Source organism: Vigna unguiculata, chromosome 5 (assembly GCF_037176805.1).
Source record: "Vigna unguiculata cultivar grain cowpea cultivar isolate G323 ecotype 2 chromosome 5, ASM3717680v1, whole genome shotgun sequence".
NCBI lineage: Eukaryota > Viridiplantae > Streptophyta > Magnoliopsida > Fabales > Fabaceae > Vigna > Vigna unguiculata.
In genome coordinates, this window is record NC_140796.1 from 54,954,972 (window position 1) to 54,982,918 (window position 27,947).

General features: G+C 25.3%; 3 protein-coding genes and 1 pseudogene across 3 annotated transcripts; 1 reads left to right on the forward strand and 3 right to left on the reverse strand.

The window, feature by feature from the left end:
• Positions 1 to 7,814: 7,814 nt before the first annotated feature.
• LOC114185652 (glyoxylase I 4-like) lies at positions 7,815 to 8,945 on the reverse strand. The gene is made up of 3 exons (XM_028073513.2): positions 8,692 to 8,945; positions 8,479 to 8,584; positions 7,815 to 8,332 (listed from the first exon to the last, which is right to left on the reverse strand). Exons 1-3 carry the CDS (start codon positions 8,844 to 8,846, stop codon positions 8,033 to 8,035), a joined length of 561 nt encoding a protein of 186 aa, XP_027929314.1. The 5' UTR covers positions 8,847 to 8,945; the 3' UTR covers positions 7,815 to 8,032.
• Positions 8,946 to 14,830: 5,885 nt separating this feature from the next.
• LOC114182934 (uncharacterized protein At2g34160-like) lies at positions 14,831 to 17,319 on the forward strand. The gene is made up of 5 exons (XM_028069745.2): positions 14,831 to 15,056; positions 15,169 to 15,217; positions 16,641 to 16,703; positions 16,826 to 16,890; positions 17,056 to 17,319. The coding sequence occupies exons 1-5, from the start codon at positions 14,940 to 14,942 to the stop codon at positions 17,155 to 17,157; spliced, it is 396 nt and encodes a 131-aa protein (XP_027925546.1). The 5' UTR covers positions 14,831 to 14,939; the 3' UTR covers positions 17,158 to 17,319.
• Positions 17,320 to 20,499: 3,180 nt separating this feature from the next.
• On the reverse strand, positions 20,500 to 21,216 carry LOC146886566 (nodulin-30-like). The gene has a single exon (XM_085673509.1). The coding sequence runs from the start codon at positions 21,214 to 21,216 to the stop codon at positions 20,500 to 20,502; it is 717 nt and encodes a 238-aa protein (XP_085529635.1).
• Positions 21,217 to 24,850: 3,634 nt separating this feature from the next.
• LOC146886567 (nodulin-30 pseudogene) lies at positions 24,851 to 26,010 on the reverse strand (annotated as a pseudogene).
• Positions 26,011 to 27,947: the final 1,937 nt, after the last annotated feature.

Here is a 27,947-nt window from a genome sequence, read left to right on the forward strand (position 1 = left end):
CGATAGGAGAAAAATAAAAACTAAAATAAAAATATGAAAAATTGGATTATACAAGGAGAGGAAAAAAAATCGTGTTAGAATAGCAAGAAAGTGGAGTATGAAAGTGAATAAGAAGAATAAGAGAAAAATATATTTTTTAATTTTAATAATAAGTCAAAATAAAAATTATTTTAAAACTATAAATATCATATATTTTTATTTTTTACATACTTTTAGGATAAAATAAATTTTTTTTTAATTATCTTTTTAGATTTTTTTCTCAAATTAAATTAGACACATTTTGTATTTTTGAATATATTTTAATTTTTAAATATATTTACAGTACTTTATTTTATTTATCTAATAATTTTATGAATATGTGATCAAATCGTATTTTATTATAAATTTATTTTATGAAAAGAAGTCTTTTTTTTAACGTTTTAATATCTTTTGCTTTTGGTTACTGTTATTTTTTTTTTAAATATTTATTGTATTTATTATAATAATTGGACATTGATATTGCTTATAAATTGTACTTTTTACATATCAAATCTTTTACAAATAAAAAATTAAAAATAATATATTAAAAGTAAATTTTCTACAATGAGAAAATAAATTATTAAAAATATTTCTAAAAGATAAATATGATTTATCATTAGCAAAAAGAAAGACATTGAACTTTAAACCTTAGACCTTAAACTTTACACAGTAAACCGTAAATTCTCTTAAAATCCTAACTTACTAAAAAATCATAGTTTTTAAAGTCCTAGTACTTGATCTCAACCGCTTAAAACTCCTTAAAATCATAATCATCAAGACTCGTCTTCATTATATTCACATAATTATTTTTAAATTGGTCAAACCAGAATGCACTTCCAAATCCATTAATATATACAAAAATATGAAAAATATTGTACTAAGTTTTGACCCTCATCATATTTCCAATATATATATTAACGTAATCTTGATAATACATTTTTTATTTATTTATTTTTCATTATGAACATCTACTGTTTGCATCGACAATGATGAGATGAGATGTCAATTTAGACCCTAGCCCATGGGCCAATCCTGACTCACTCTTCATTAAGTTCCCTTTTAGTAGGACCCCAAATGAGGAGGCCAAAAAAAGCTCCAGTCCCAAAGTCCCCTCTCCAGTGGGTTAGGGTCAGGGCTAAAGTGGGTTAGGCCCTCAAAATAATACTACATTAAGCCAGAATGAAATATCAAGTCGAGTGATCCAGCCAAGTCTGAATACCCAAACAAGCTCGACGAGCCCAAAGACCTGGACGGGCCCGAAGACTCGGATAGGTTCGACGACAAGGACGGGCCAAACCATCAGGACAAGCCGGACGGGCCTGAAGACCAAGATGTGCCCGACCACCCAGACAAACACTTTGATGTCGGGCCCGTCAAGTTCGTTCTTGTCGTCGGGCCCGTCCACGTCATCTGCGTCGTTGGGCCCATCTGAGTCGTCCGAGTCATCGGGCCCATCTGAGTCGTCCGGGTCATCGGGATTGTCTGGGTCCTCGGGGCCAACCAGGTCATTTGGCTCGTCTAGATCGTATGTTCAGTCCGGGTCGTCGGGCCCATCCTGGTCATCTGGATCGTCAAACTTGTCCGAATCGTCGACCTTGCCTAAAACATTGGTCCGCTTGGCCAATTCGGTTCATCAAGTATGTCTAAGTCGTCGAAAATTTTAATAATATATTTTTAAAAATAATATATTTTTCATGTTGAAGATGAAAATTTATGGATTGACCATGACTCACATGGGTTTTGTGGAGTTTTTAATAATATAAACTTTTTGGATAGAGACTTTTTTTTTTTGATCCTATCCCACAGGGACCATAACCATGCTGTGGGCTGGCCCAAATTGAAACAATTTTTAGTGGTCATTTGAAAACATTTTTCATTAATATTTTGTTTATTATATATTTATAACACAAAACCATCAACCTTGAGTGAAATTGGGTAGAGTGGTGTTTAGCGGTCAATCATATCATAATCCATGCTACCACTATTACTTAAATATAATAGGATAATTTTCACGGGTCCCATCTTAAAATTAAAAATTATATTTATTTTAAAATCAAATTGACTCAAATTTAAAAGATAAGGAATAAAATACAATTTAAAATATCGAAGTTAAAAAATTTTATAATTTGGATAAAGAATCAAAGCTATAATATTCCTTTTTATTATCTGTCAAAATATTGTAATGAATATTAAATTTTAAACTTTTATTTCCATCGTGTGTCAAATTTCAAAAATATTATTCAAACATTATGTTGATTGTCAATGCTTGAATAATTAGATTGTATTTATATTTTAAAAATACAAAGGCAAACAATTAAAATGGAATGACTTGGATTGTCTTGAATCGGCCTTGTGGTTAATGTCTAGGGGCAAAATACAGGTTTACCAGCTTAATTTACGTTAAAAACATGGTTTATTGTGGATAAAAAATAAAAATAAGGTAAGATTCTTTTTTTAATTAAAAAAACAGATTAGAATTTCCTTTTTTTAAAACGTGGCTATAGTTAAATTTTTATTAAAACTTGTTGGAAGTTAGTGCTGATTTAAATTAAAGTTAATGATTCATAAAATATTATTTAGTTATAAGTTAAGATTATTTTATTTACTAATCTCTTTTTTTAAAACATATTAGAATCTCCTTCTTTAAAACACGATTATAGTTTAAATTTGAAAATTTGATGATTTTTTAAAGTTACTGCTGATTTAAATTAAAGTTAATGATTAAGAAAATATTATTTAATTATAAGTTAAGATTATTTTATGTACAAATATTAATTTATCTATCTCAAATAACTCAATTTTTTCAAATTAATTTGCTTAAATAATTTTATTCTTTTTCTTAGTTTACCAAATAACTATTACTAAATAATGTCTACACATTAAAAAAAACAAAAATAACTACTAAAAGAACCAAAAAAGAAAACCCAAAAAAATGGTTTAATCTGAATAAAATAAAAATTCCACAAAAAAGTTTTTTAATTTCCTTAATAAATTTTTTCCACGGTAAGATTCCTTTTTTATTTTTATTTTTTTCAACAAATTATAATTTCCTTTTTTAAAGCATGATTATAGTTAAATTTTGCTGAAAACTTTCTGAATTTATTGATGATTTAATTTAAAGTTAATGATTAATAAAATATTATTTAATTATAAGTTAAGATTATTTTATTTACTAATTTCCTTTTTAAAAACATACTAGAATTACCTATTTTAAAACATGATTATAATTAGAATTTGATGAAAACTTTTATGAAGTTACTGTTGTTCTAAATTAAAGTTAATGATTAAAAAAATATTATTTAATTATAAGTTAAGATTATTTTATTTATTAATATTAATTTATTTATCTTAAATAACTCATTTTTACATAATTAATTTGCCTAAATAATCTTATTCTTCTTTTTATTTTACTAATCTTTAATCAGAACAAAATTAACAATAAAAAAAAACTTTTTAATTTCCTTAGAGAAAATTTATTGTGGATAAAAAAAAAGATATGGTAAGATAAAATTCTTTTTTTTTTAAACAGATTAGATTACAATTTTCCTTCTTAAAACATGATTATAGTTAAGACTTCATGAAAACTTTTCTCAACTGCTGATCTAAATTAAAGTTAATGATTCAGAAAATATTGTTTAGTTATAAAACATGATTGTAGTTAAAATTTAATGATGGTTTGTAGTTACTGCTGATTTAAATTAAAATTAATGATTAAGAAAATCTTATTTAGTTATTGCTAAATAAAGTTATTATTTATTTCTATTTTTTTTAATATCTACACCAAAATTACTATTTTGTAATTTATTTGAAGTAAATCAAGATATATTTCTCAACTCTTTTTTTTAAATTACAACACTAAAAAACATTACTATAATAATTCTTCCCATCAATTTATTTCGTTTTATCTTTTTCTTCTTCTATCTTTTAAAACATCATAAAACAACAAAAGATTTAAAGATTTAATTGAGAATACAGTTCTTCGAACAATGAATATTGTTATTTTAATAGGAAATAACAAAAACAAAACTTAGAATTCGATTATCCTATACCCAAATTCTCACCCATTTTAAAAACATGTTATAAATATGTAATAAAAGTGTATGCCATCAAGGTTAAAATACTTTTTATTTTTAATTTGTCAAATCAATCCTAATTTTATTTATTTTTAAATAAATCGCAATTTTCATCAATTTTGTTTAATTTGATCATTTTTTTAACACCGTTAATTAACGGTAATAAACAGTAATACTTTCACGTGTCACTTCGTGATTTTTTTAATTTTTTATTTATTTTTTAAAAGAATCTCCATGAGTCAACCTAAAAGCATATTACGTGTCAGAGACAATGTTTTATATTCAATTTTATTTGTGTTCAACCTAAGAGTATGTTACGTGTCACCGCCTCCTTATAAACTTCAATTCAGCTGCAACCGAAGTCTATAAGACGAAGTAAAATGTAAATCCTTCTCAGCCTGGAACGGCAAGATGCAGGAACATGGTTGTAGCATGCAGCGACGAGGCGAGAGCATGTAGCGGTGAGTAAAAGGGAGCCAGCAGTAGCATTGAGATTTGAGGACTGAGGAGAAGCAAGGAGGCAGCAGAGAGACATGAGCGACAGACATGAAGCATGGAACAAGGAATCATGAGCATGGAGTGATGAATGAGGAGCAGCGAGAACACAAATATGTATATATTACATTTGATTACTAATTTTTTTTGATGTAATTAGTCTTAAATGTTGTTTATGATAGAAATTTCTTTGTCATATCATTAATCATTATTTATGTATCAGAAACATGGAACGAGAGGCAAGAGCACGAAGGATCAGTGAGGAGCCATGACAAGGAAATTAAGTCAAGAGTTTCAAGGAGCAAGTAGCAATAAGGAGCGAGAAACAACCAACAAACCTTTTGAATTCTTCATTGTTCAAAAACATGTTACCTACAAATTGTTCAACAATGTATTACCTGCAAAAACTGCAAAAACTATATATTACGTACAAAATTAAAATTATAATACGTACAAATATTATGTACAAAATTTCATAATAAGTAAAAAACATATATTATGTAAAATAATATGTGTAATATACATAAATTTTATAATACATACAAAACTATATATTACGTATGTAATGCTATAATTATAATCATATATATATATATATATAACTTCGATTTTTGTAGTGAAATCGTTATATTTATTATATTTATGAAGACTTTTTTCCTATTATGTAATATTTAAAAGTCCAATCATAGTGTATAAATACAACAATAAATTAACATTATTATTTGATAAATTAACCGAATATAGTGTAGTTAGGAATGAAGGAATAAATCTATTATTTTCTAAAAAGTAATAAAAAAATAAAAAACTTGAGTAGAACAAATGGATTTATGTTTAATCTTAAAAGTAAATTTATTTATTTTTTACGTCGATGTAATTTTGAACTCCAACAAAAATTAAAATTTACCGAAAAAACTGAGAAAGAAAGCTGCAAGAGTGAAAATTCGGTATACGGATGGTAATCAAACTTTTGAATTTTTTTTCTATTTATTTATTGATTGAAATGTATAACAGTTTTTATTATTATTGTGATACATAATTATTAAAAGTCCGTAACCATTACTATTTTCTAACCTAACTTTGTAACCCAACACACAGGGAGCTTTTGTTTTACTTAGCAACCTTTCTCAAGTTATATATATATATATATTTTATATTGTAGTTCTTCAAAATTCACTTTATGGCCGATACAAAAGCAATCATGTGTTTAGATGTATATTCGATTTTTATTCTATTATTTATTTTATGATAATTATACTAAAAATTATATTGAGTTGATTTTAGAAGTATAAAAGCCAAAACATAAAAAAAAATCATAAAGGAAAATATATAATTCAAATAATATGAACTAAAGTTTAAACTTATATTAAAGTTTGATTATGCTGACAACAATAAATTCAGCATTAATGGAAGAAATAATTAAAGCATTTTATAATTTTTGACATGAAAAAGGGTGACGAAACAAAATTGGGATAACCAATTCAACTTTTGTGTTTGATTGCTGGCGCTGACTCGACATGTCTTTAATCAGTAACTCTCAATTTCAATGTTTTATATTCTCTCATCTTGGTTTCTCGATCAATCTTTATTTTCTATATCTTTTTTATGTTTTTATATTATTTTTTCCAAACTTATTAATAATATTTGGATTGTTTAATCAAAATTTATAATTTATTTTCCCACTTCAATATAATTAAAAAAAATATTTATTTAAAAATTGAACCAATTAAAGAGAGTGTTAGAAAATGTTATTTCTTTGCTCACGCACAACACGAACACATATAGAACTTATCTCCATAAAAATAAATGAAATGAATTGACCTCTATCACATTTCATGATAAAAACGTTTGTTTCAATAATAATACACGTTGAGACATAATTTTGTGGACAAGAAGGTATAATATAATATAAATTACGTGAAACAAAATAAAAAATAAAATAAAAGTATATCTATATTTATATGAAAAATTATTAATACTCTCTTTCTAATTCTTATATATATATATATATATATATATATATATATATATATATATATATATATATATATATATATATATATATATATAATACTCTCTTTCTAATTCTTATATATATATACTCTGCTATCCAAATTGGTGAGTTTGTCGGTTCACTAATTTTACCTTTATTAGTTATTGATTAAAAAGTGATTTTTTATTTAAGATTTGTAATAAATAATTTGTTTATCATATATAATTATTTGAATTAATGATATGTTTTCTTAAATTATTGAATAATTAATTTGATATAAATGTATTTACTGAATAAAATATGATATAGTGAGAAAAATATACAATTAAAAAAAATCAAATACGTATATATAAAGATACTTTGAAATTAATTATCAGAGTAATTTGTAGAATGTACATTAAATATTAAAATAGTTAAGAGAAACTTTTTTCATTTGTAAAAAAAAGTTAATTAAGTTTCAAAGTCACATAAATTTTGAAACTTAATTAATTTTTTATGGAACTTAAATAGCTAATTTAATATAAAAAAATTGACCTAATTTTAATATAACTTTAAAATGACCATTATAAAATAATTCAGCATTCAATTCATAAATAAAACTAATGAGAGTGTAAAAAAAGTAAGATTAATTTTTTTTGTTCCAATTTTTGTCAAATTAATTCTATTTTTATTTTTATGTTTAAATATGTTTTAATTTTCGTCAATTTTATTTAATTATGTCATATTTTTCTAACATTATTTAAATTATTAACGGTCATGTAAAAAATTATTATTCATGACCGTTAATTATTGTGTCAGAAAAAAAAAAACTTAATTGAACAAAATTGACAAAAATTAAAATTTATTTAAACACAAAAACAAAATTATGAATAATTTAACAATTTGACGAAAATTGGGATAAAAAAATATTTTAACCAAAGTAATATATAAATCATGCCTGCTTCGGGTGATAACTTTTGAATTGGGTCAAACCTAACAATTTTTTGAAAAATTTTATGACCTGATTTCTTTACGTGCTTAATTGGTTAACCACATGCACACATGGTTCTCTCGTTTGCTGTTATACTTATAGGTTTTGGAAAAACTGTTAATATTATTTTTAAATTAAGCAAATTTATTTACCTTCAATTAAAAAAACTAAAATAAAATGAGTACAGAAATTCAAATTTTGATTTTGGTGGAATCCTTCCCTTTAATCACCCTTAATAATTTGCCACTTACACTAACAAAGAGATACATATCCAAGAACAGAACGCTTAAAGAAACTAAGCATTTTTCACATTTGAAAAGACCAATGATACAATAAGTATACATAGTAAAAAAAAACTGTAGTTTACACTTCAAATCAAGCAATAGAGAGAAAACAAAATTGACAGAACAAGAAAAAGCACAGTAACAGCGTGAAGAAGAAAGAAGAAAAAGAAGAGGAGTTGATATTTATAAATGCATGTGTGACTTAAACAATAGTATTTTGAATTTTGGTGTGACCCGAAGGAAAAGTTGAGTCCTGTTTCACGATTTGGTGTATCTGTCTCTGCTGAAGCATCTGAAGGTTCATTCGAGAGCATGACCTAACCATGTCACTTGCTAAGGGAATCACGGGAAGAACATCACAGTTGCATATCTCAATCATGAACCCATCTGGGTCATGAAAAAACAACTGATCCACTTTAACACCACCTTCTTCCACCGTTGCACGCACGTATTCTATCTCCATTTCCTCGAGCTTCTTCTCCACTGCTCCCATGCTTTCACACTGTTTTCATTAAGCCACAACCACAAACAATAACCAAACAAACCATGTTCATTAGTTTTCTTCATTCAGTCATTTTGTCAAACACAAAGTTGTTATTTATTGTATCAAACAAAACACCGCAGTTTCGTTTCACACTAAAACCTTGCCTGGAATGATATGTGATTATCTTTCGGATTAATTTCTTTCTTTCTTGGAATGTCGCTAGGGTCCTCTGCTTGAAGCAAGTGAATTCCAATCCCATATCCGAACAGCCTGTACCCAGAAGGAACAAAGTGAAGAGAATTTACTCCATTAAAAAAGTTTGAATTTTTTTCTTGACATTTTTGTTGAACTGAGAAATCAGAGTTTGAAAATGTTACCATGCTCCGTCAAAATCAAATGATCCTGGCCTTCTGATGGGGAAGAAGCCGAGAATGTTCTGATAGAAGTTGATGGATTCTACGACGGAGGTGCATATGAGAGAGATATGGTTCACAGATTTTAGGTGCAGAGGATTTTCCACGCTTTCTTTCATTTCGTGAATCAACGAATGAAAGAGTTGAAAATGCAAAAATCAAAGAAGAGAGAAAAGGAAGGAGCAGAAGAAAAAAAGAGAGGAAGTGCATCTACCAAGGCGAAATGGGTGGGCACCATATATAGAAGACAAGCCACATCGGTGCCACATCGGAGGGATTTTTTTTCTGACACATCATTTCCACGTTATCCAATCACCGCTCAAATCCAATTTCACATACGTTAAAATCTAATTCTATTTTTTATTTACCTTTTTATAAGCATTTATATTGAATAAATGCAAGTACACAGTGTAATAGAATTGTCGCATTTCTTATTTTTATTACAAGTTGTTTCAAAACCTAAGTTTATTATCTTCTTTTAAAATATTCTTGCATTATTTAAAACGTTTTGGTTAAATAAAACATTATATCAAATTTGTTAGTTTGAACATTTTTATTAGGGTTAAATATGTTTTTGATCCTTTAATTATTAGTAAAATTTGTAATTAGTTCTTCTTGATAACTTTAAATTAATTTGGTCCTTCGTCTTTAGACATGTGTAGATTTAGTAATTTAACCAAATTTTGCTAAATTTATTTGACATTTCAAACATGTTTAATGATAATATTTGATTTAATATTAAAGCGAAAACATGTCATACGGTATAAAGAACTCAAATACAGTCATAAAATATATTTAAAATATCAAATAAACTTAATAAAATTTTGTTAAAAAGATTAAATTCATGCATTTATAAACATTTATAATGATAAAAGACTATATTGGTTCAAAGTTTGAAGAAGAGACTAATTTCAAATTTTAGTATATTTACCCTTTTTATTATGTATCCGAACCTTTTAAATTGGTTAATTCCATTTGTCTCATTTAATGGAAAATTAAGTCTTCTGGATTAAAAGAGAAAAAGATATAGGAGACATAAAAGCTAATTGATATATTTAACTCCAATTTCCTCTTTAATCATGGTTAAATTAAATTGAAAATTTGATAGTAAATATTTTTTATTTTCACTATTGAGATTGTGAATTAAAAATGTGTGGTTAGGAAAATTAATTTTATATTATTATTTTATTTAAAAGTTTTACTATGTTAATGTATTGACTAGTTATATACACTTTTTTTTATATTTTTTATTTGATTTAATTAACTGGTACGCCAATGTGACTTTTACTTATCATATTAGAGATTTTCTTTACTTAAAAGTATTGATGTTTTTTTTTTAATTATTATTATGATATTTTAGTGTTACTTATTCTATATTCTTTAAATTTTGAAGAATTATTTCCGTTTCATACTATTGTATTTTTATTTAATATATTGTTGTTTCTTATCAAAATTATAATCTAACTTTAGATTAAAAAATTAAATCAAATCAAATATATTTAAAGGTGTGAAAGTCTTAACTTTGGTAATTCAGTAAAACCTTAAAAACTCTTAGTAGGTGAAAATTTGAGTGAGTGTTACTATTTTGAGAGCGTAATGTGTTTACAAATTTAAGGGACTAAGAAACTTTAGGGTCAAATCCTAGTGTAATCTATTCATTGGTTTTTGTTTTATTTTTCTAAAGATTTGCATTATAAAATTGTTATTTTTCATACATCCCACTTAATGGGTTTAAATCATTATCTACCAACATAATTAGTGTTTGATTAAATCTAATTTTTCACTTTTGATAATAATTGTAATTAGAATAGATTGTGATAACATTTTTTTAATTTTTTAAACTATATTTTATTTGTAAAAATGTGTAAATGAAATGTTTTTAAAGTAAAAAAAAAAACTATTTATGATATTGAGTGATAAAAAAAAGACGGAGGAAATATATTGGAAAGTATATACAAAGTAGTAGAATAAAAAATTGAAAATTAATTGTCTTACGAGTATATCGATGAGACGAGAGTCGTACTTTATGTGAGACTACTTTATAGGACTCTCTTAAAATAAAGTCTTTAAATATAATTTTAAGACGTGAAAAAAAAAATTATTATGCAAGAAAATTATATAAAGTCGAACATGAAAATGACAAGGAGAAAAAACAATAATAATATTCTTATTCACCAATTTCTCCATATGCGAGTTTTTATTTTATTTTCCTTAGTAATTATTTCTTTTACTTCATTGCATATTACATTTAAATTTTTGAATTTACATTATAGTTATTGTCTTACTTTTTAAATAGGCATTATTATTTTTTAAATCTTAATCCAAGTACCTTTTGTTTTATTACATTCTATGTAGTATGTGATATTTATATTCATGTCTCCTTACAAAAAATCAAGCAGCTTTTATTGAAAAACTATAAAAATAACTTCACCATTATCGTGATTTAATGTTAGAATGTCTACCTAAAAAAAATACTTTTATATATGTCCAAATACTTCAATATGTAACACTTGAATTTTTCAAAATTTTGAAATTTAAGTTCTGTAATAAAATAAAAATGAACATTTGTAACTTATTTATAATTATTTTTATTATTTATCGATTCTAAAATTTATTTCAGTTGTTACCTATGATAAACTTATAAAATATCTTATAACAAAGTACGAATCATACAATTATTCAAAAGTATTTGCTACTGTTTTGGTTATATGCATGTAAAATATACAGATAAATAAAAAGAAAAGAAAAGTGGATACTAAGAAACATATATAAAAATATCCAACTTTTAATATATTTTTCCTGCTATTACGCCAATAATGGGAGAAACTAAATGAGAACAATGATGTTGAAAGTAAAAGTGAATATAATATCACCATTATAATGTAGAAGTATCTTATCACAAACTACAATTATTTGTCGACTGAATACGATTTTTTTTTTCGGATTTATAATTACATGAGAATTTCTATGTAATATATGTTATTTTTTTATTGTACGAATTAGAATTTTGCAAATTTGCTGATAAAAAAAATCATAAAATTAGAATTTTGTTTACAATGAAGTAGTTATGATTGGATAATCTGATATGAACTATAATAACTTTCCTATATTAATTTAACCACAAATGTAATCAATCCGTTACCGTTTGTCATTAGTAAAAAAATTAAAAGTTTAAAAACACTGAATTTAGAAACTTAAACAGAAAATAATTTCCCTTTAAGAAAATTAAAAAGAAAATAAATAAATTGAAGACTTTTATTTTCTCAAAAGTTTTATGGGTTTTTATTTTATGACCCTTATCTAAATCCTAGAACCTTGAAAATTTTAAATTTTGAGATATAACTGATTGTTGAATAATCGAGATTCACAAAAACTCTTCAAAAGTATCCCTTGTGAATTGAATCATTATATGTGATCCATTTTTGAATGATTGAGTATTCATGATTTCATATTATGTACACTGTACTTGTACTGCATTAATTAAACCAGAGTGTCTTCACAAGTTTGGTATCTTTGATATTGTTTCTGCCACTCTTTTATGATACATATTCCAAGCTCCAACCTAATAATTTCGAATAGGAAATTGATTGTTTGAGAAAGTGAATTTGACAAATGTGATTTTCATTAATTTAATGTTTTAATTAAAAATAATTACACATCTGATAAAAAACGTGATTTTCATTAATTTAATGTTTTAATTAAAAATAATTACACTGATCAAAAAATGAAGGAAATTACAATTTATTTTATTGAAAACGTAATAATATGTGATGGTGGTTTACGATATAAAAAACCGTCCCGTGCCTCATTCAAAATTCTGGGATACTATTTTACAATAACATTTATGTTTGTTAAACTTTGTCAAATTCACTTTGTCAAACAATTAATCTCATTTGGAATAAGACGTCACAACCTTAAAATATAAATGTTATTTTCTACATTTTTCACACAATTTTTTTCTAATTTTAAAAATAATGAATATTATTTTATTAAACGACTTTCTAAACTAATATTTGAATATTTGAAGTAAAATATATTAAATAATGTAAATAATTGGAACGTGAACCTAAAATGTTACTTGTAACATATGAAATATGTATGAAATATCCATTGTAATTAAATTGGAATTATTATATCAATTAATTTTAAAACTTTAAATATTAAATATCAAAATTTTAAAGATCGACAATTTTTTAATTTTACACTAAAATTTAAATACTAAAAATATATTTAATTATATATTTTATTTATTTCTCGTATTTTTTTATTTTCGTGTATATAATATTTCTTTACTTATGAATGTATTACAATAACATTTATTGTCCTGAAAAAAAAAACTTTCTAAAAATTTATAACCCGTCATTTTCTTATTTTAAATAGCCCTTCAAGATTTTTTTCTAATAACACGATGAAGCTATTGCTTTCATGGGTTAGTATACATGCGTTTTACAATTATATGTCTCCATTATTTATTGCATATTTTCCTCACTTGAGTCCATGTGTGGCAGAAAAAAAAAAACAAAAAAATTCAGCCAGATTGAAATCGTGATATGAAAACATATGTTAAACTATTTTTTGGACAAATAACATAATCACTTTAGTTACTTTATAAATATAATGAAGACAAAAATCGATGACTGATTTTTCATTTTTAAATTTTAATTTTGTTGTTCATTCACGCAATCATCGTATTTTTTTTTATCTGTTGCTTGTGATTTTCAATTTCATACAAGTTGATGTTCTTGTCAGATATCAGAATAACAGTATACAGGTATTCTCAAAGAAAAAAAAAATAGAAAATATATATATTGGATAATGATGTATTTTATTAGAAAAAATATTACAAATTTTTTCTCTATCTCTAAGGAAAAATCACTTAAATTAATTTGATTTTGTTAAAACTGAGTTAATTTGAAATATAAAAAAAAAAAATCAAAACCAGTGTAAGAGAATTGCATAAGGATGAAAATATGAAAAATGGATTCTGTGGGCGATGATAATAATAAATTAACACTTGCTCAACATTATTAATACAATATGTGTCCTTTTGTGGTATACTTTAATATCTCTAATACCTCTTATATGGTTTAAGCAATAAGGAAGGTGATTACAGTGATTTTTTTATTTTTTAATGAAAGTTGAATTATGAGTACACATGATCTCGAAGAGTTTCATTTACTTGTTTAAAAGTTATATTTAATTAAATATTATAATATGTTTAAACATATTTATGATTTGCATCTGTTTAAAAATTTTGTTCTATCTTGGGTTGGATATGAGTATTATAAAATAAGTATATATGATTCCCTATTTATAAGTGTCCTTAGTTTTGTAAGAAATCATTCGGCAGAAAAATATTTTTTAAATAAAGAAGGAATAGTCAAACTCACTTTTAGATGTGAAACTCAGGTTTGGTATTTTTTTAAAATTTAATTCTATATTATTTTATATTTTTTAAAATAATACTCATATCTATTAATTTACTTAATTATAAAAAAAATATTTATTTTTAATTAAGTGATAATAATTATAACAAATGATTTTATCATTCAATTTTAATTTATATAAATAAATTTAAAGTATAAATGTTTGCGGGTTAAGTTATATAGGATTTGGACAAATTAATTATTTGACCCAGTAAAAGAGATAGAATCCGGTTTAATATATGCATATTTTATGCTAAGTTTAATCCAACTCATTCCTAACATATTAAATTGAACTAGATCAATTAAATCAAAAATTTAAAAAAATTAAAAAAAAGTAATTTTTAACTATCAATCTAATTAAAAGATAATACAAATCTTTATAAATATTAATTAAAGATTTTAAATAAACTAATAAATTAATTGATAACAAATTTATTTAAATTAATAAAGGAAAGAAAATTTAAGACAATTGATCTGCACAGATATGCAAGTCCCCTAGTGAACACTCCTAGTTCACAGTTTTCCATCAATTTTTTTTTTATTTTTTTTTATATCAAATAATAATTCATCGAAGATATGGAATGCTCGATGTTGCATTCGTGTTCACGGGCTTAGCCCAGTATGACTTAGTTGGAACTGCGTTGGGCCCAGGCCCTTGAGAGTGCGAAAGGAGTACATCCTCTGCTAGGGGGTTCGGATTTTTCATTTCTCAATCACATTTCATAAACAAATCGTTAGGGTTTTTGGTTGTTAACATCATCGCGAGAGAGTGAGTGAGAGATAGCAATGGAAGGCATAACAGAGGGAGTGAACAACATCAACATCACCGATTCCTACAAGAAGAATCGGATTCAGGTCTCTAACACCAAGAAGCCCCTCTTCTTCTACGTTAATCTCGCCAAGGTAGTATAGCGCCATGTCTCTGTATATCCGATTTGGAAACTCGTCATTGTTTTTTGTTTTTTTGTTTTTGTTTTTCTTTATTTTCTCATGTTTAGTTTTACCGATTCTGCAGAGATACATGCAACAGCATAACGAGGTGGAACTTTCAGCACTGGGAATGGGTATTGAAACTCCTTTCTTTTTCTCTGCCTTTAGAGTTTTATTCCTTGAATTTCGCTAGGGTTGGCTGTATAGTAGCCTTGTTAAATATAAGTCTAGCTCTGTTCTGTTGGAAAATTTGATAAAATAAAGAAATGATTACACTTCAAATTTTATTGAACAGACAATTACTCTCGGAAACATACATAATTTGATTAGTTTTCATTGGCTACCGCTGCATGCCCTTAACTTTTGAATGCCTTGAGTCTTGGACTTTGATTCTGATTCAGGCCTTTGAATTAAACTTTCTCTACTGTGATATTGGTGTTAAACTTACTATATATGTACTTATGCTCAGTTTAAAGCATCACATCACTGGTCTCCTATGCTCTGATTCCTCATTAAATTCCGAATAATAAACCGCATGTAGGTTGGTAGTCCACATTTGTTTACTTTGCTGACCTCACTGTATCCTTGAGCTGGGCTAGGAGTAAGAACTGAAGTGTCTATAATCTGTCTTTGTCAAATCTGATAAACTAATTTTTGAGGTAGATGTATTTTGGAGGTCTTGTATTTAGATTTTTGTCCTTGACTGATGATTACCCTAATGAAGATCTACACACAGGGTCATTTTGTCTAGTGTGGGTTTGAATTATAATAGGTTATATAGATATAAGAAAATTGCGTGACGTGTAAGTTGAAAATTCTATCGCAGATATTACTATTATAAATCAAAAGTTGAAATTAGAACTATAATTACTAAAAAATCTGAGAAGTTAATGATATATAATAATTTAGAGTTTACACATGCAATCAATGTCAATCTAGGAGCAACAAGAGCGTAGTAATGAAGTCGAAAAAATGAAAGTTGGTGATGACATTATCAGGAAAAGCATAACGAATTAGATAAAACAATAGACTGGTAAAGTGTGAAGGAACAGAACAAATCATAGTCTTGTAACATGTGTAATCTTCAAGGCAGCAGGGTTTCCTAAGCTATTATATTCTCATAGTAAAAGATTCATAGAAAACTAGAAGGAAATCACAAATTTCCCCAAATAATACACCTAAACGATTTTGAAGCAGATATCTTAGTAACATTGATATAGCACACAAATAGCTGCTTTACTCCCCTATAATGTGCCATCTTTCATCATCTGGTATTTCATTTGGTAGAAGATAAAAATACTGGGAGAAAACTGTTGCAACAGTCTGATAAGTATAGTTGCAATAATGAAGTGTTAAATAGAGTAACTTTTAAAATTTTATAATTGAGACAGCAATATTTTTATGTGTCTGTCATGTTGTTTTCTTAATTAGTAGAACTTTATTACAATGCACTGCTTTTTAACCAATCTTTTGTACCTCTCTTTTTCCTATTCTCTTTCCTTGATTCCAATCTTGGTATGATTTCCGAATTTTCAACCCCTTTTTTGGTTATTGCAGCTATTGCCACAGTGGTAACTGTTGCTGAAATTTTGAAAAACAACGGACTTGCTGTGGAGAAGAGTGAGATTCAATTTTTTCCCATTTCTTTTCTGTGAAATCCCTTTCCCCTGTTGTACATCTATCCTATTCTTCAGTAGATAAATAATGTAATCTAATTTGTTAATGACACAATCTTCATGCAGAAATCACGACATCAACTGTTGACATAAAGGACGATTCTAGAGGCAGACCCGTTCAAAAGGCCAAGGTAAGTCTGGAACAAATTTGTGTTTACTCCAGAATGTTATCTTGATGTTTGTGAGCATATGCGTGTGATTTCATATCATGCTCTAACAATTTACTTCCTACCCATAGCTTTGGAATCTGCTTTACAACTAGCCTAAGTTTTTGGGTTTGATGACTCGTGTTTTAGATTGAAATAGTACTTGGGAAAACAGCAAACTTCGATGAATTGATGGCTGCTGCTGCTGCTGAAGACGGTGAAAACGGAGAAGCTGAAGAGCAAAACGCATAAATTTCCTAAAAAGTACGCTTGAATCTGTTGAAGAAAAATGTACTGTTTAGTGATTTGCAATTTTATGTCGCGAGGTAGAGGACACGTCCTTTTCGACTGACCTGCAAAATTGAACACAATTTCTTGTTTCTTTTCTCTATAAATAGGCATTTCTTAATTTCATTTTTGCTGGGTTTTATGTATCAATTCTTCGTTGAGATGAAGGGGTTCATCTAGTGGTCTAATTTCTATGAATTTAACAATCTGTCAATTGCCTTACTGAAGCATCCGAAACTATGAAGGTCAACCTTACATTTTCTCTCTTTTCAGCGAGACAGTTGAACAATGACCCTTTTCATGGTGAGAACTGCTTCTATTTCCACCCCTTTATGAATTTTTTAAAACTTAGAATATTATTTTAATTGAAAAGATAATTTGTGTTAAAATGATAAATGTTTCTAAAATATATTTCCGTGCAAACTGAAAAAAATATGATGAAAAGGGTCTCTGTAAATGATAATGTTCTAAAGGATAGAGAAGTAAACAAAGAAATCGTTTTTTTTTTCTGGACTAGGAGTTAATGTATGAATATATTCATGGACATTTTATATAATTTTTAGAAGTTATATTTTAACATTTGTTTGTCACGGTTGTTTATAATGAGGGTTTTTTTGTTCAAAGATCGTTTGATTGGTCAAATTAAATGTATCAAATAAAAAAAATTAGTTACTTACCATAATGAATAATTTAAAGATCATTAAATTGTTTAATAAAAGAAATATGATATTATCTGTAAAATATTTGTCATAAAGCGAAAATATTTTTTTTAAAACGTAATTAAAAAATCTATCATTGTTTAATGTTTTTTTTTATCTTATTCTATTGAATGCATTCATATATCATTCATATTAAAAAACACAAAAGTTATTTAATTTTGTTTGCTCAAGTCGAAGTAAAATGTTTTGCAATGGCTTATTATTACTTATGTTTATACCAAGTCATTTTGAACCACCATTTTTTGAACGTTACCAGAGGTTAAGTTTTCTTTTTTCTATTCACAAAAAAATTATTTTAAACGCCAATTAAGAAAAACTAATATTTTCACACGCACGAGTGATGCCAAATTTAATCGCGAGTTCCATATTGTTTTTAAAAAACCTTAATGTTTTTGTATTTTATACTTTATAAAAAAACTTTAAATGAGTTTCTTTACTTGTTTTTATGACAGTAGTAGCCCTATAGCGACTATTAAAAAATTCATTGCACTTGTATTACAACCATCATTTGTTAAGTTGTGAGTTTTTAAAAAGGAAAGTAATACCTTTTTCATAATACATTTTGAATCATTATAGAAAATAGAGATACTTTTTTTTTAGTAACATTCACGTACAAGTTTATTCAAAACTTGATACAAAATAGTAGGAACGTCCTTGTATTATAGCATTTCAATGATTTTCTTACGTATGACATGTAGTGATATAGCTAATCGGAATAGTGAAGGTAGAGTAGATCCTTCACCATAAAACAACAAGTAGGAACGATGTTCGTAGAGAGATAAAGAGATTATTCATTAATGATAGGATAATATTAGTATAATATGCAACGTAGTACTTCTCCAATATTATTTATCTTCCAAGACCCGGTTCATCTGCACCAACCACATACTCTTAATTAATTGAGTTTATAATATAAAAATAAGTTTGTTAACATAATGCACAAATATTAATTGTATTTCTTAAATCATTTATCATTTTCTTCAAAAAAATATAAAGACTTTAAGAGAATAAAGAAGTAAGTAAAAAAAGTCATACCATGTTTAACTTGATTAGGAAAGATTTGATCATGTGTAATTTTAGCATAAACACCTGCCTCATCTACACCACCATATACTGTTAATTAGGTTTCTAATCAGTGGCGGAACTTGGAGAAAAAATTTAGGGGTGCCAAATTAAATTTGTTATATATAAATTTTTTTAGTTAGAAAAAAAGTTTTTCATTTTTTCTCCTCATTTTATCTGCTTAAAACAAACACATAATAGTAGAATTTAAAAAAAATATGACTATTATTTGTTATTATATCATGATACCAAACCATGATATCATTTTATATTAGCCCTTTGTACCTCATTAATTTGATTTGGTGGGTATTGTCAAATTTGAAGACGCTTCTCCCGGATCGCGTTTTAATGAATTTTTAAATTCATTATATATAATTCTAGGAACTTTAGAGATTTGATTTTCATTGTCTTGAATTCTTGGTTCTCATGAAAAGTTTAGTTAACATATATGGATTTTTTTCATCTTTATCACAAACCTCCTTCTTTAAAAAAAGAATTAATTTGTTTACTCTTTATCATAATGTTTCTAATATAAATTTATCACATCTTACCTATTTAGAAAAAAAATAAAATTTATATTTAGAAATCACAATTATCACAATGCAAGACATAACAAAACTTATACCACTTTAATTAAATAAGCAGCACAGTATAAATTCAAAACTTAAAAATAAAATTTACCATAGGCAGTAGAAAACACAAAATTCCTAACTTTCATAATTAAGGGTTATAATAATTTAGGAAAAAGTATAATTAGGATTTATACAATTTTCATAAAAGAATTCCTAAAATCATAATTAAGTTTATACTATATAAACTTAATTTGGAGAAACATCCTAAAAAGATTAATAAATTCATCATACATAAATCATAATAAGATACTAAACTTTATCTGTGAGAGATCATGTGAGAATTACTTCAATCTCAATCTATGTGTTCCCCAATTTCCCAACCTCTGTTTTCTCATCTATCTCTTTATATTTATTTTTCCTCACACGCTTTCATGATAATTTACACGGTGAAAAAATCCTATAACCAAAAAAAATCCTAATCCCTTTTATAGATCAATGTCTCCATTAAATTTTTTATTTTATCTTTTATTATAATTTCCATAATATAAATTTAATATAAATAATATATAAATATAATTTAAATATATATATATATATATATATAATAAATTCCAAAAAAAAATAAATTGGGGGAGTCTCTCCTCTGTCCATGCATAGTTCCGCCGTTGTTTCTAATATTAAATAAATTTGTTATCATAATGGACAATAATTATAATCCTTAAATCATATATGATTTTTTTTGAAAAATATATAGTATTTAAGATAACAAATAAGCGAAAAGAAGTTATACATGGTGTAATTTGATCAGGTGCAATTTGAGTAGGAACTGCACGAACCACATGTTGTTAATTAAACTTCTAATATAAAATGAGTTTGTGGAATGTACAAATATTAGTTATATTCCTTAAATCATATATAATTTTCTTAAAAATAGACTTTAAGAGAATAAAGGATTAAGTGAAAAAAGAAGTCATACATGGTCGTGGTGACGATGGAGGTCGTGGTCCCGACGGTGGTCGTGGTGGCGATGGAGGTGGTAGAGGTAGAGATTGATACAGAAACGGATTTCGTATTACAGTAGGATACACACACCAATTCAAAGATGGTAGAAGACAATTTGATAAAACTGATGCATCAACATTAGAACCAGTCAAACAACTTTGTGCAGAGACATGGGAGCAGGTTCTCAATACGGTTTGAAATTTTATAGTTTGAATGAACACTGGCAAATATTGAATTGACTCTTTAGGTTTATAGGAAGAAGTTGCTTGATAAAGTGAGACCTTGTGGTCTACCAAACACGCTTCCATGGAATCGAAAAGACAAAGAGACAACTTTAATTGGCCATTGATTTCACCACCAAGATGCATTGGATAATTTCCACTGCATGTTTCAACAACATGTGAGCTACAATGTGTCACAAACCTCCTAAGTCTTGGGGACTCGTATGCTTGAGATTGTCCATTAAATATTTGATTAATGGCTAAGCTGATGCTGACATGTTTAGCAAGATTAGCGATTTCATTAGTTCCAACATATTCTACAGGATCATGGGTTTCACTCGTTGCAGCATCGTCTATAGGATTATCAGCTTTATCAACAACATCTTCTGCAATTACCGCACTTATCAACAATAATACAGTGATTAGTATGACTTTCATTCTCTCCATTATTTGGTTTTCGTTATGATAAACCAATTTACAAATCTGGTTGTTGCTTTGGTGCATGAACTTTCCAATATATATATATATATATATATATATATATATATATATATATATAAGACTATAGAAACTATATTCATCTTTATTATTAAAAAAAATTATAATGACCTTTCATCTTTATTACACAACAACCTGACCCATTTGCTTTACAAGAGTTTAAAGTATATGAAATAAAACTTAATTAGATAAAACAGTAGAATGTATTCAATCATTGCATTAGGTAATATTGTAATAATTTTTTTGTATGGTATTTCATTATATATATACTAAAAATATACATTATCGTGACTTTTAGCCCTAGGAATGGGTATAGAAACCTCTCTCCTTTTTTCCATTTTTGAGTTTTATTGGTTACTTATTATTCTACATATAGCTCTTTGTTCATTCAGGTGTTATGTTATTATCATATCGTAGATTTACTCCTCTTTATGATTTTTTTAAAAACTTATAATAGAATTTTATTTAAAATGATACGCTGTATTAAATTGATAAAATACGCGTCTAAAATATATTTCCGTGGAAACTGAAAAAAATAAAATTCTGAAAAGGGTCTGTGTAAATGATAATGTTCCAAAGGTTAGAGAAGAAAATGATAAAGACATCGACTTTTTTTTCTTCTAGAAATATAGTTAATGTATGAATATATTCGTGGACATTCTATATAATAATTTTTACGAGTTATATTTTAACATTTCTTTGTCACGGTTCTTTATTACGAGGGTTTTTTTGCACGGAGATTTTTTGATTGGTTAGAGTAAAGGTTGGCTTAAAAATTTTAATTACTCACCCATTGAATAATTTATTGATTTAATATTGTAAAATATGAAACTGTTTAATTAACAGAAATATCATATTTATCCGTAAAACATTTTTCATAAGCTAAAATAATTTTGTGAAACGTGATTAAAAAATGTAATTTTTTTATATTATTTAATTTTTATTATTATATTAAGAATTAAGTATGTTTCTGATTTTTTAATTTTTAGTAAAAATTAATTTGTTTTTTAAATTTTAATTCAATTTAATCTCTCAACTTTTATTTATATATATATTATATGAGTTTATTCTTTTTAACCATTATTATGTTTATTCAAAATTTTAAACGTATTTTATTGTTTTATATTTTTTAATGCTTTTTATTATATTAAATGCATAGTGTAGAAATAAAGTATGTTTTGCAAAGACATATTCGTGGATGTAAGGCTACTTTACTTCCTATTAGTCAGTTTATTCATTTTCTTGACCGACAAAAAATTAATTAATTAATTAATTAGAACAAAATTATACCCGTTATTTGAAAACAAAAAAGTGAGGAATTACAGATTTAAACCATTTTCTTTCTATAATATTCTAGTTTTAGACGATGTACTTTCGTCGTTTTCTTTTTTGTTTATTTATTTGTTTATATTAGAAAAGTTAATATAATAATAATTATATTTATTTACATAATAATATTCAAATATTTTAATTATATATAAATTATAAATATAATATTTAAAATGAGATGCATTTATATCGATGATGATTGTTAACGTAGATATACTTGAAATATTATCTTGTATAAAATAGAAATAACATAAAGTTGATGTTAAAAATAATAATTAGAAACACATAGAGATATGTCATGTGCAAATATATGGAATCAACAATATTATTATTTTTGTAAAATAATAAATATTAAGATTAAAAAAAACATATATTTAAATATGTATTTATTAAATGATGTGTAGTTGTATGATTAAAATTTTAAATTAAACATTTTAACTCTTTTTTTGTCAACGTTGTACATAAATTCATAGTATAAAAATCATTTCTTACTATTACTAATAATAATAATAATAAACAATAATAATATTATTATTAATATTATTGTTAATATTAATTGATATAATAATACTAATAATAATTTTACCAATAATAATAATAATAATAAAATTTGTATTTATCCAAAGAGTATGTAGATTAAAAATTGTTATAACTATGAAATTGGTCAAAAGTTATGGAAATGCATAATTATTTTTTATTATGTTGGTATATATTGTAAAAGAAAACATGTAAATGTTGGAATTAAAATTATAAGGTATTGAAATTTAATGTTTAATAATACTATTAATGCTAACGTTAATACTAATATAAATTCAAATACAAATATTAATATCAATACCAGTAATATTAATACTAATATTAAATTCTATCATAACTATAAAGCTACTTTCTAAAATATGTATAAAAGAAAGTTACCAAATAATATAGCTACAATAAAAAAGATTTATGATAAGAGTATAATTTTGTTGAGTAATAATAAAAATAAATGATTCCTAATCTTGAATAAATTTATTTTCTTATTGTAGAATAAACTTTTGTTAAAACCTCAATCAACTATAAATTTGAAAATGTTACTTTGGCAAAACTTTTAGTTCGAGACCCGTGCTTATTTACAGTAGGATTTTTTTTAATTATTATTAAAGTATTTATTTAATTTCTATTAATTTTATAAAATTATATCTAAAAATCAAAATTATATACGTGACTTAAATATAGTATAGTTAACAATATTAATACAATAATTAAATATAAAAATTATTATTATTTATTTGTATTAAAAAAATTAATATAGTTATTATTATATTTAAATAAATAATTTATATATAAAATTATATTTAAGTGTTATAATTATATATAGAGTTATAAATATACTATTTAAACAAAGAATTTGATAATATGAAAAGATTAAATAACTAACTACGGGTATTTAATAGATCATAATACTAATAATATTAAAAATATTTATGGTAAAATATTTATATATTATAAAATATGATCTCGTACTGAAGTAAATAAAATTAAAAATTTTAAATAAAAACATATATAAATGAAAAGATATGGAGACATGAAATAAAAAAAATGAAGTTTAACTTAAGTATAATTAATAAAAAATTTAAATAATTTTAAAAATAAGATTGAATCTTATCGGTTTTGTAATAAACAACCCTTTTAATTTCATAGATATAAGATTTATAGTTAAATTCTGATGACATTATTTATTGTGTCGTCATAATAGCATATAAGTACATACTTTAACCTTTGCTCATTTCTGAATCTTCTTGATATGAATTTTAATGATTACATAGGATTATAATTCATAATCCTATAAGTGTTTCTAGTAAGATATGTATAAGATAAAATCTAAAATACATAAGATATTATGTGTAAGATTCAAACAAAAATATTTATAATTTTTTTTTATAAAAATAGTTATGGATATTCTGCAAATCCAAATTAACATATTTTTAGGCATTATTAAAAGAAAGTAGAATTTATATATCATTTTGAACACTTGATACAAAATAGTAGGAATATTGTATTATAGCATTTCAATGATTTTCTTACATATGACATATAGTGATATAGCTAATTGGAATAACGAAGGTACAATAGATCCTTCAGTGTAAAACAACAAGTAAGAACAATGTTCATAAAGAGATAAAAAGATTATTCATTAATTATAGGATAGTCTAGAACACATTTTAACTATTGTAATATTAGTATAAAATGCAACATAGTATTTTTCCAATATAATTTATCTTCCAACACCCGGTTCATCTGCACAAACCACATACTGTTAATTAAGTTTATAATATAAAAATAAGTTTGTTAACATAATGCACAAATACTAATTTTATTTCTTATATCATATATGATTTTCTTCAAAAAAATATATAGACTTTAAGAGAATAAAGAAGTAAGTAACAAAATAAGTCATACCATGTTTAACTTGATTAGGAGAAATTTGGTGTGTTATTTTAGCAGAAACACCTGCCTCATCTGCACCAACCACATTCAATTAATTAGGTTTCTAATATAAAATTTGTTATCAGAATGGACAATAATTATAATTCTTAAATCATATATGATTTTTTTTAAAAATATATAAAATTTAAGATAATAAAAAAGTAAGCGAGAACAAGTTATACATGGTGTAATTTGAGCACGATAATTAAACTTCTAATATAAAAAGAGTTTGTGAAATGTACAAATATTAGTTATATTCCTTAAATCATAGATACTTTTCTTAAAAATAGATTTTAAGAGAATAAAGGAGTAAGTGACAGAAGAAGTCATACATGGCGGTGGCGGTGGTGGTGGTAGTATAGGTGGTGGAGGAATTGGCACTAGAGTAGGATACACACACCAATTCAAAGATGGTAGAAGACAAGCTGATAAAACTGATGCATCAACATTAGAACCAGTCAAACAACTTTGTGCAGAGACATGGGAGCAGGTTCTCAATACGGTTTGAAATTTTACAATTTGAATGAGCATTGGGTTTATAGGAAGAAGTTGTTTGATAAAGTGAAACCTTGTGGTTTACCAAACACGCTTCCATGGAATTGAAAAGACAAAGAGACAACTCTAATTGGCCATTGGTTTCACCACCAAGATGCATTGGATCATTTTCACTGCATGTTTCAGCTACATGTGAGCTGCAATGTGTCACAAATCTTTTGAACCTTCGTACTCTTGAGGTTGTTCATTAAGTATTTGATTAATGACTAAGTTGATACTGACATGTTTAGCAAGGTTAGCAATTTCATTAGTTTTAGCATATTTTGCCGGATCACTGGTTTCACTAGTTGTAACATCTTCTGAAGGACCACCCACTTTACCAACAACATCTTCTGCAATCACCACACTTATGAACAATAATACACTTATTAGTATGACTCTCATTCTCTCCATCATTTGGTTTTCATTATGATAAACCAATTTACAAATTTGATTCTTGCTTGGGTGCATGAACTTTCCAAAATATATATATATATATATATATATATATATATATATATATATATATATATATATATATATATATATATATATATATATATATATGACTATAGAAACTATATTCATGTTTATTATAAAAAAAAATTATAAGACCTTTCATCTTTATTTCACAACAACCTGACCCACTTGCTTTACAAGAGTTTAAAGTATATGAAATAAAACTTAATTACATAAAATAGTAGAAGGTATTCAATCATTGCATTAGGTAATATTGTAATAATTTTTTTGTATGGTATTTCATTATATATATACTAAAAATATACATTATCGTGACTTTTAGCCCTAGGAATGGGTATAGAAACCTCTCTCCTTTTTTCCATTTTTGAGTTTTATTGGTTACTTATTATTCTACATATAGCTCTTTGTTCATTCAGGTGTTATGTTATTATCATATCGTAGATTTACCCCTCTTTATGATTTTTTTAAGAACTTATAATAGAATTTTATTTAAAATGATACGTTGTATTAAATTGATAAGATACGATTGTAAAATATATTTCCGTGGAAACTGAAAAAAAAAAAATTATGAAAAGGGTCCGTGTAAATGATAATATTCCAAAGGTTAGAGAAGAAAATGATAAAGACATCGAATTTTTATTTTTCTAGAAATATAGTTAATGTATGAATATATTCGTGAACATTTTATATAATAATTTTTACGAGTTATATTTTAACATTTGTTTGTCGCGGTTCTTTATTACGAGGGGTTTTTTGCACGGAGATTGTTTGATTGGTTAAAGTAAAGGTTGGCTTAAAATTTTTAATTACTCACCCACATTAAATAATTTAATGATTTAATATTGTAAAATATGAAATTGTTTAATTAAAGAAATATGATATTTATCCGTAAAACATTTGTCATAAGCTAAAATAATTTTGTGAAACGTGATTAAAAAATGTCATTATTTTATATTTTTTTAATTCTTTTTATTCTATTAAATGCATTCATAAATGAAGTATGTTTTGCAAAGGCATATTCGTGGATGCAGGCTACTTCCTATTAGTCGTTTATTCATTTTCTTGATCGACAAAAAAATAATTAATTAATTAGAACAAAATTATTCCCGTTATTTGAAAAAGTGAGGAATTACATATTTAAACCATTTTCTTTCTATAATATTAGTGTACACATAGCGCATGTGCATATACATTTTTTAAATATAAATGATAGTATAATTTAGTAGGTGATAGTAGTGTAATTTTATTAAATTAATATATAAAATAAATTTATATTTATTAAAAATGAAGTGAAATGTTAAAAAAAAGTGAAATGAATAGAAAAATTAATTGTCGATGAATAAAAAAGAAGATAAACAGTTTTATAGAAAATAGGTAAAAATAACCATTAATTTTAAAAAATGTAATAAATAATTATATTGTAAAGGGTATAATTGGTATTATGAAATGTGGACACAAAAGAGGGAATCATCTTTATATATTGTTATAGATACTAGTTGGAGACCATGTATTTACACACGAGTCGTCGTTTTCTTTTTTATTTATTTATTTATTTTTATTAGAAAAGTTAATATAATAATTATTATATTTATTTACATAATAATATTCAAATATTGTAATTATATATAAATTATAAATATAATATTTAAAATAGATATATAATTGTTATTGTAAATATATTGTGAAATATTATCTTGTATAGTATAAATTAGAAATAACATAAAGTTGATGTTAGAAATAATAATTAGAAACACGTGGAGATATATCATACACAAATATATGGAAAGATATTAATATATGGAATCAACAATATTATTATTTTTTTAAAATAATAAATATTAAGATTAAAATTGTCCATGCTATGAAAAGTT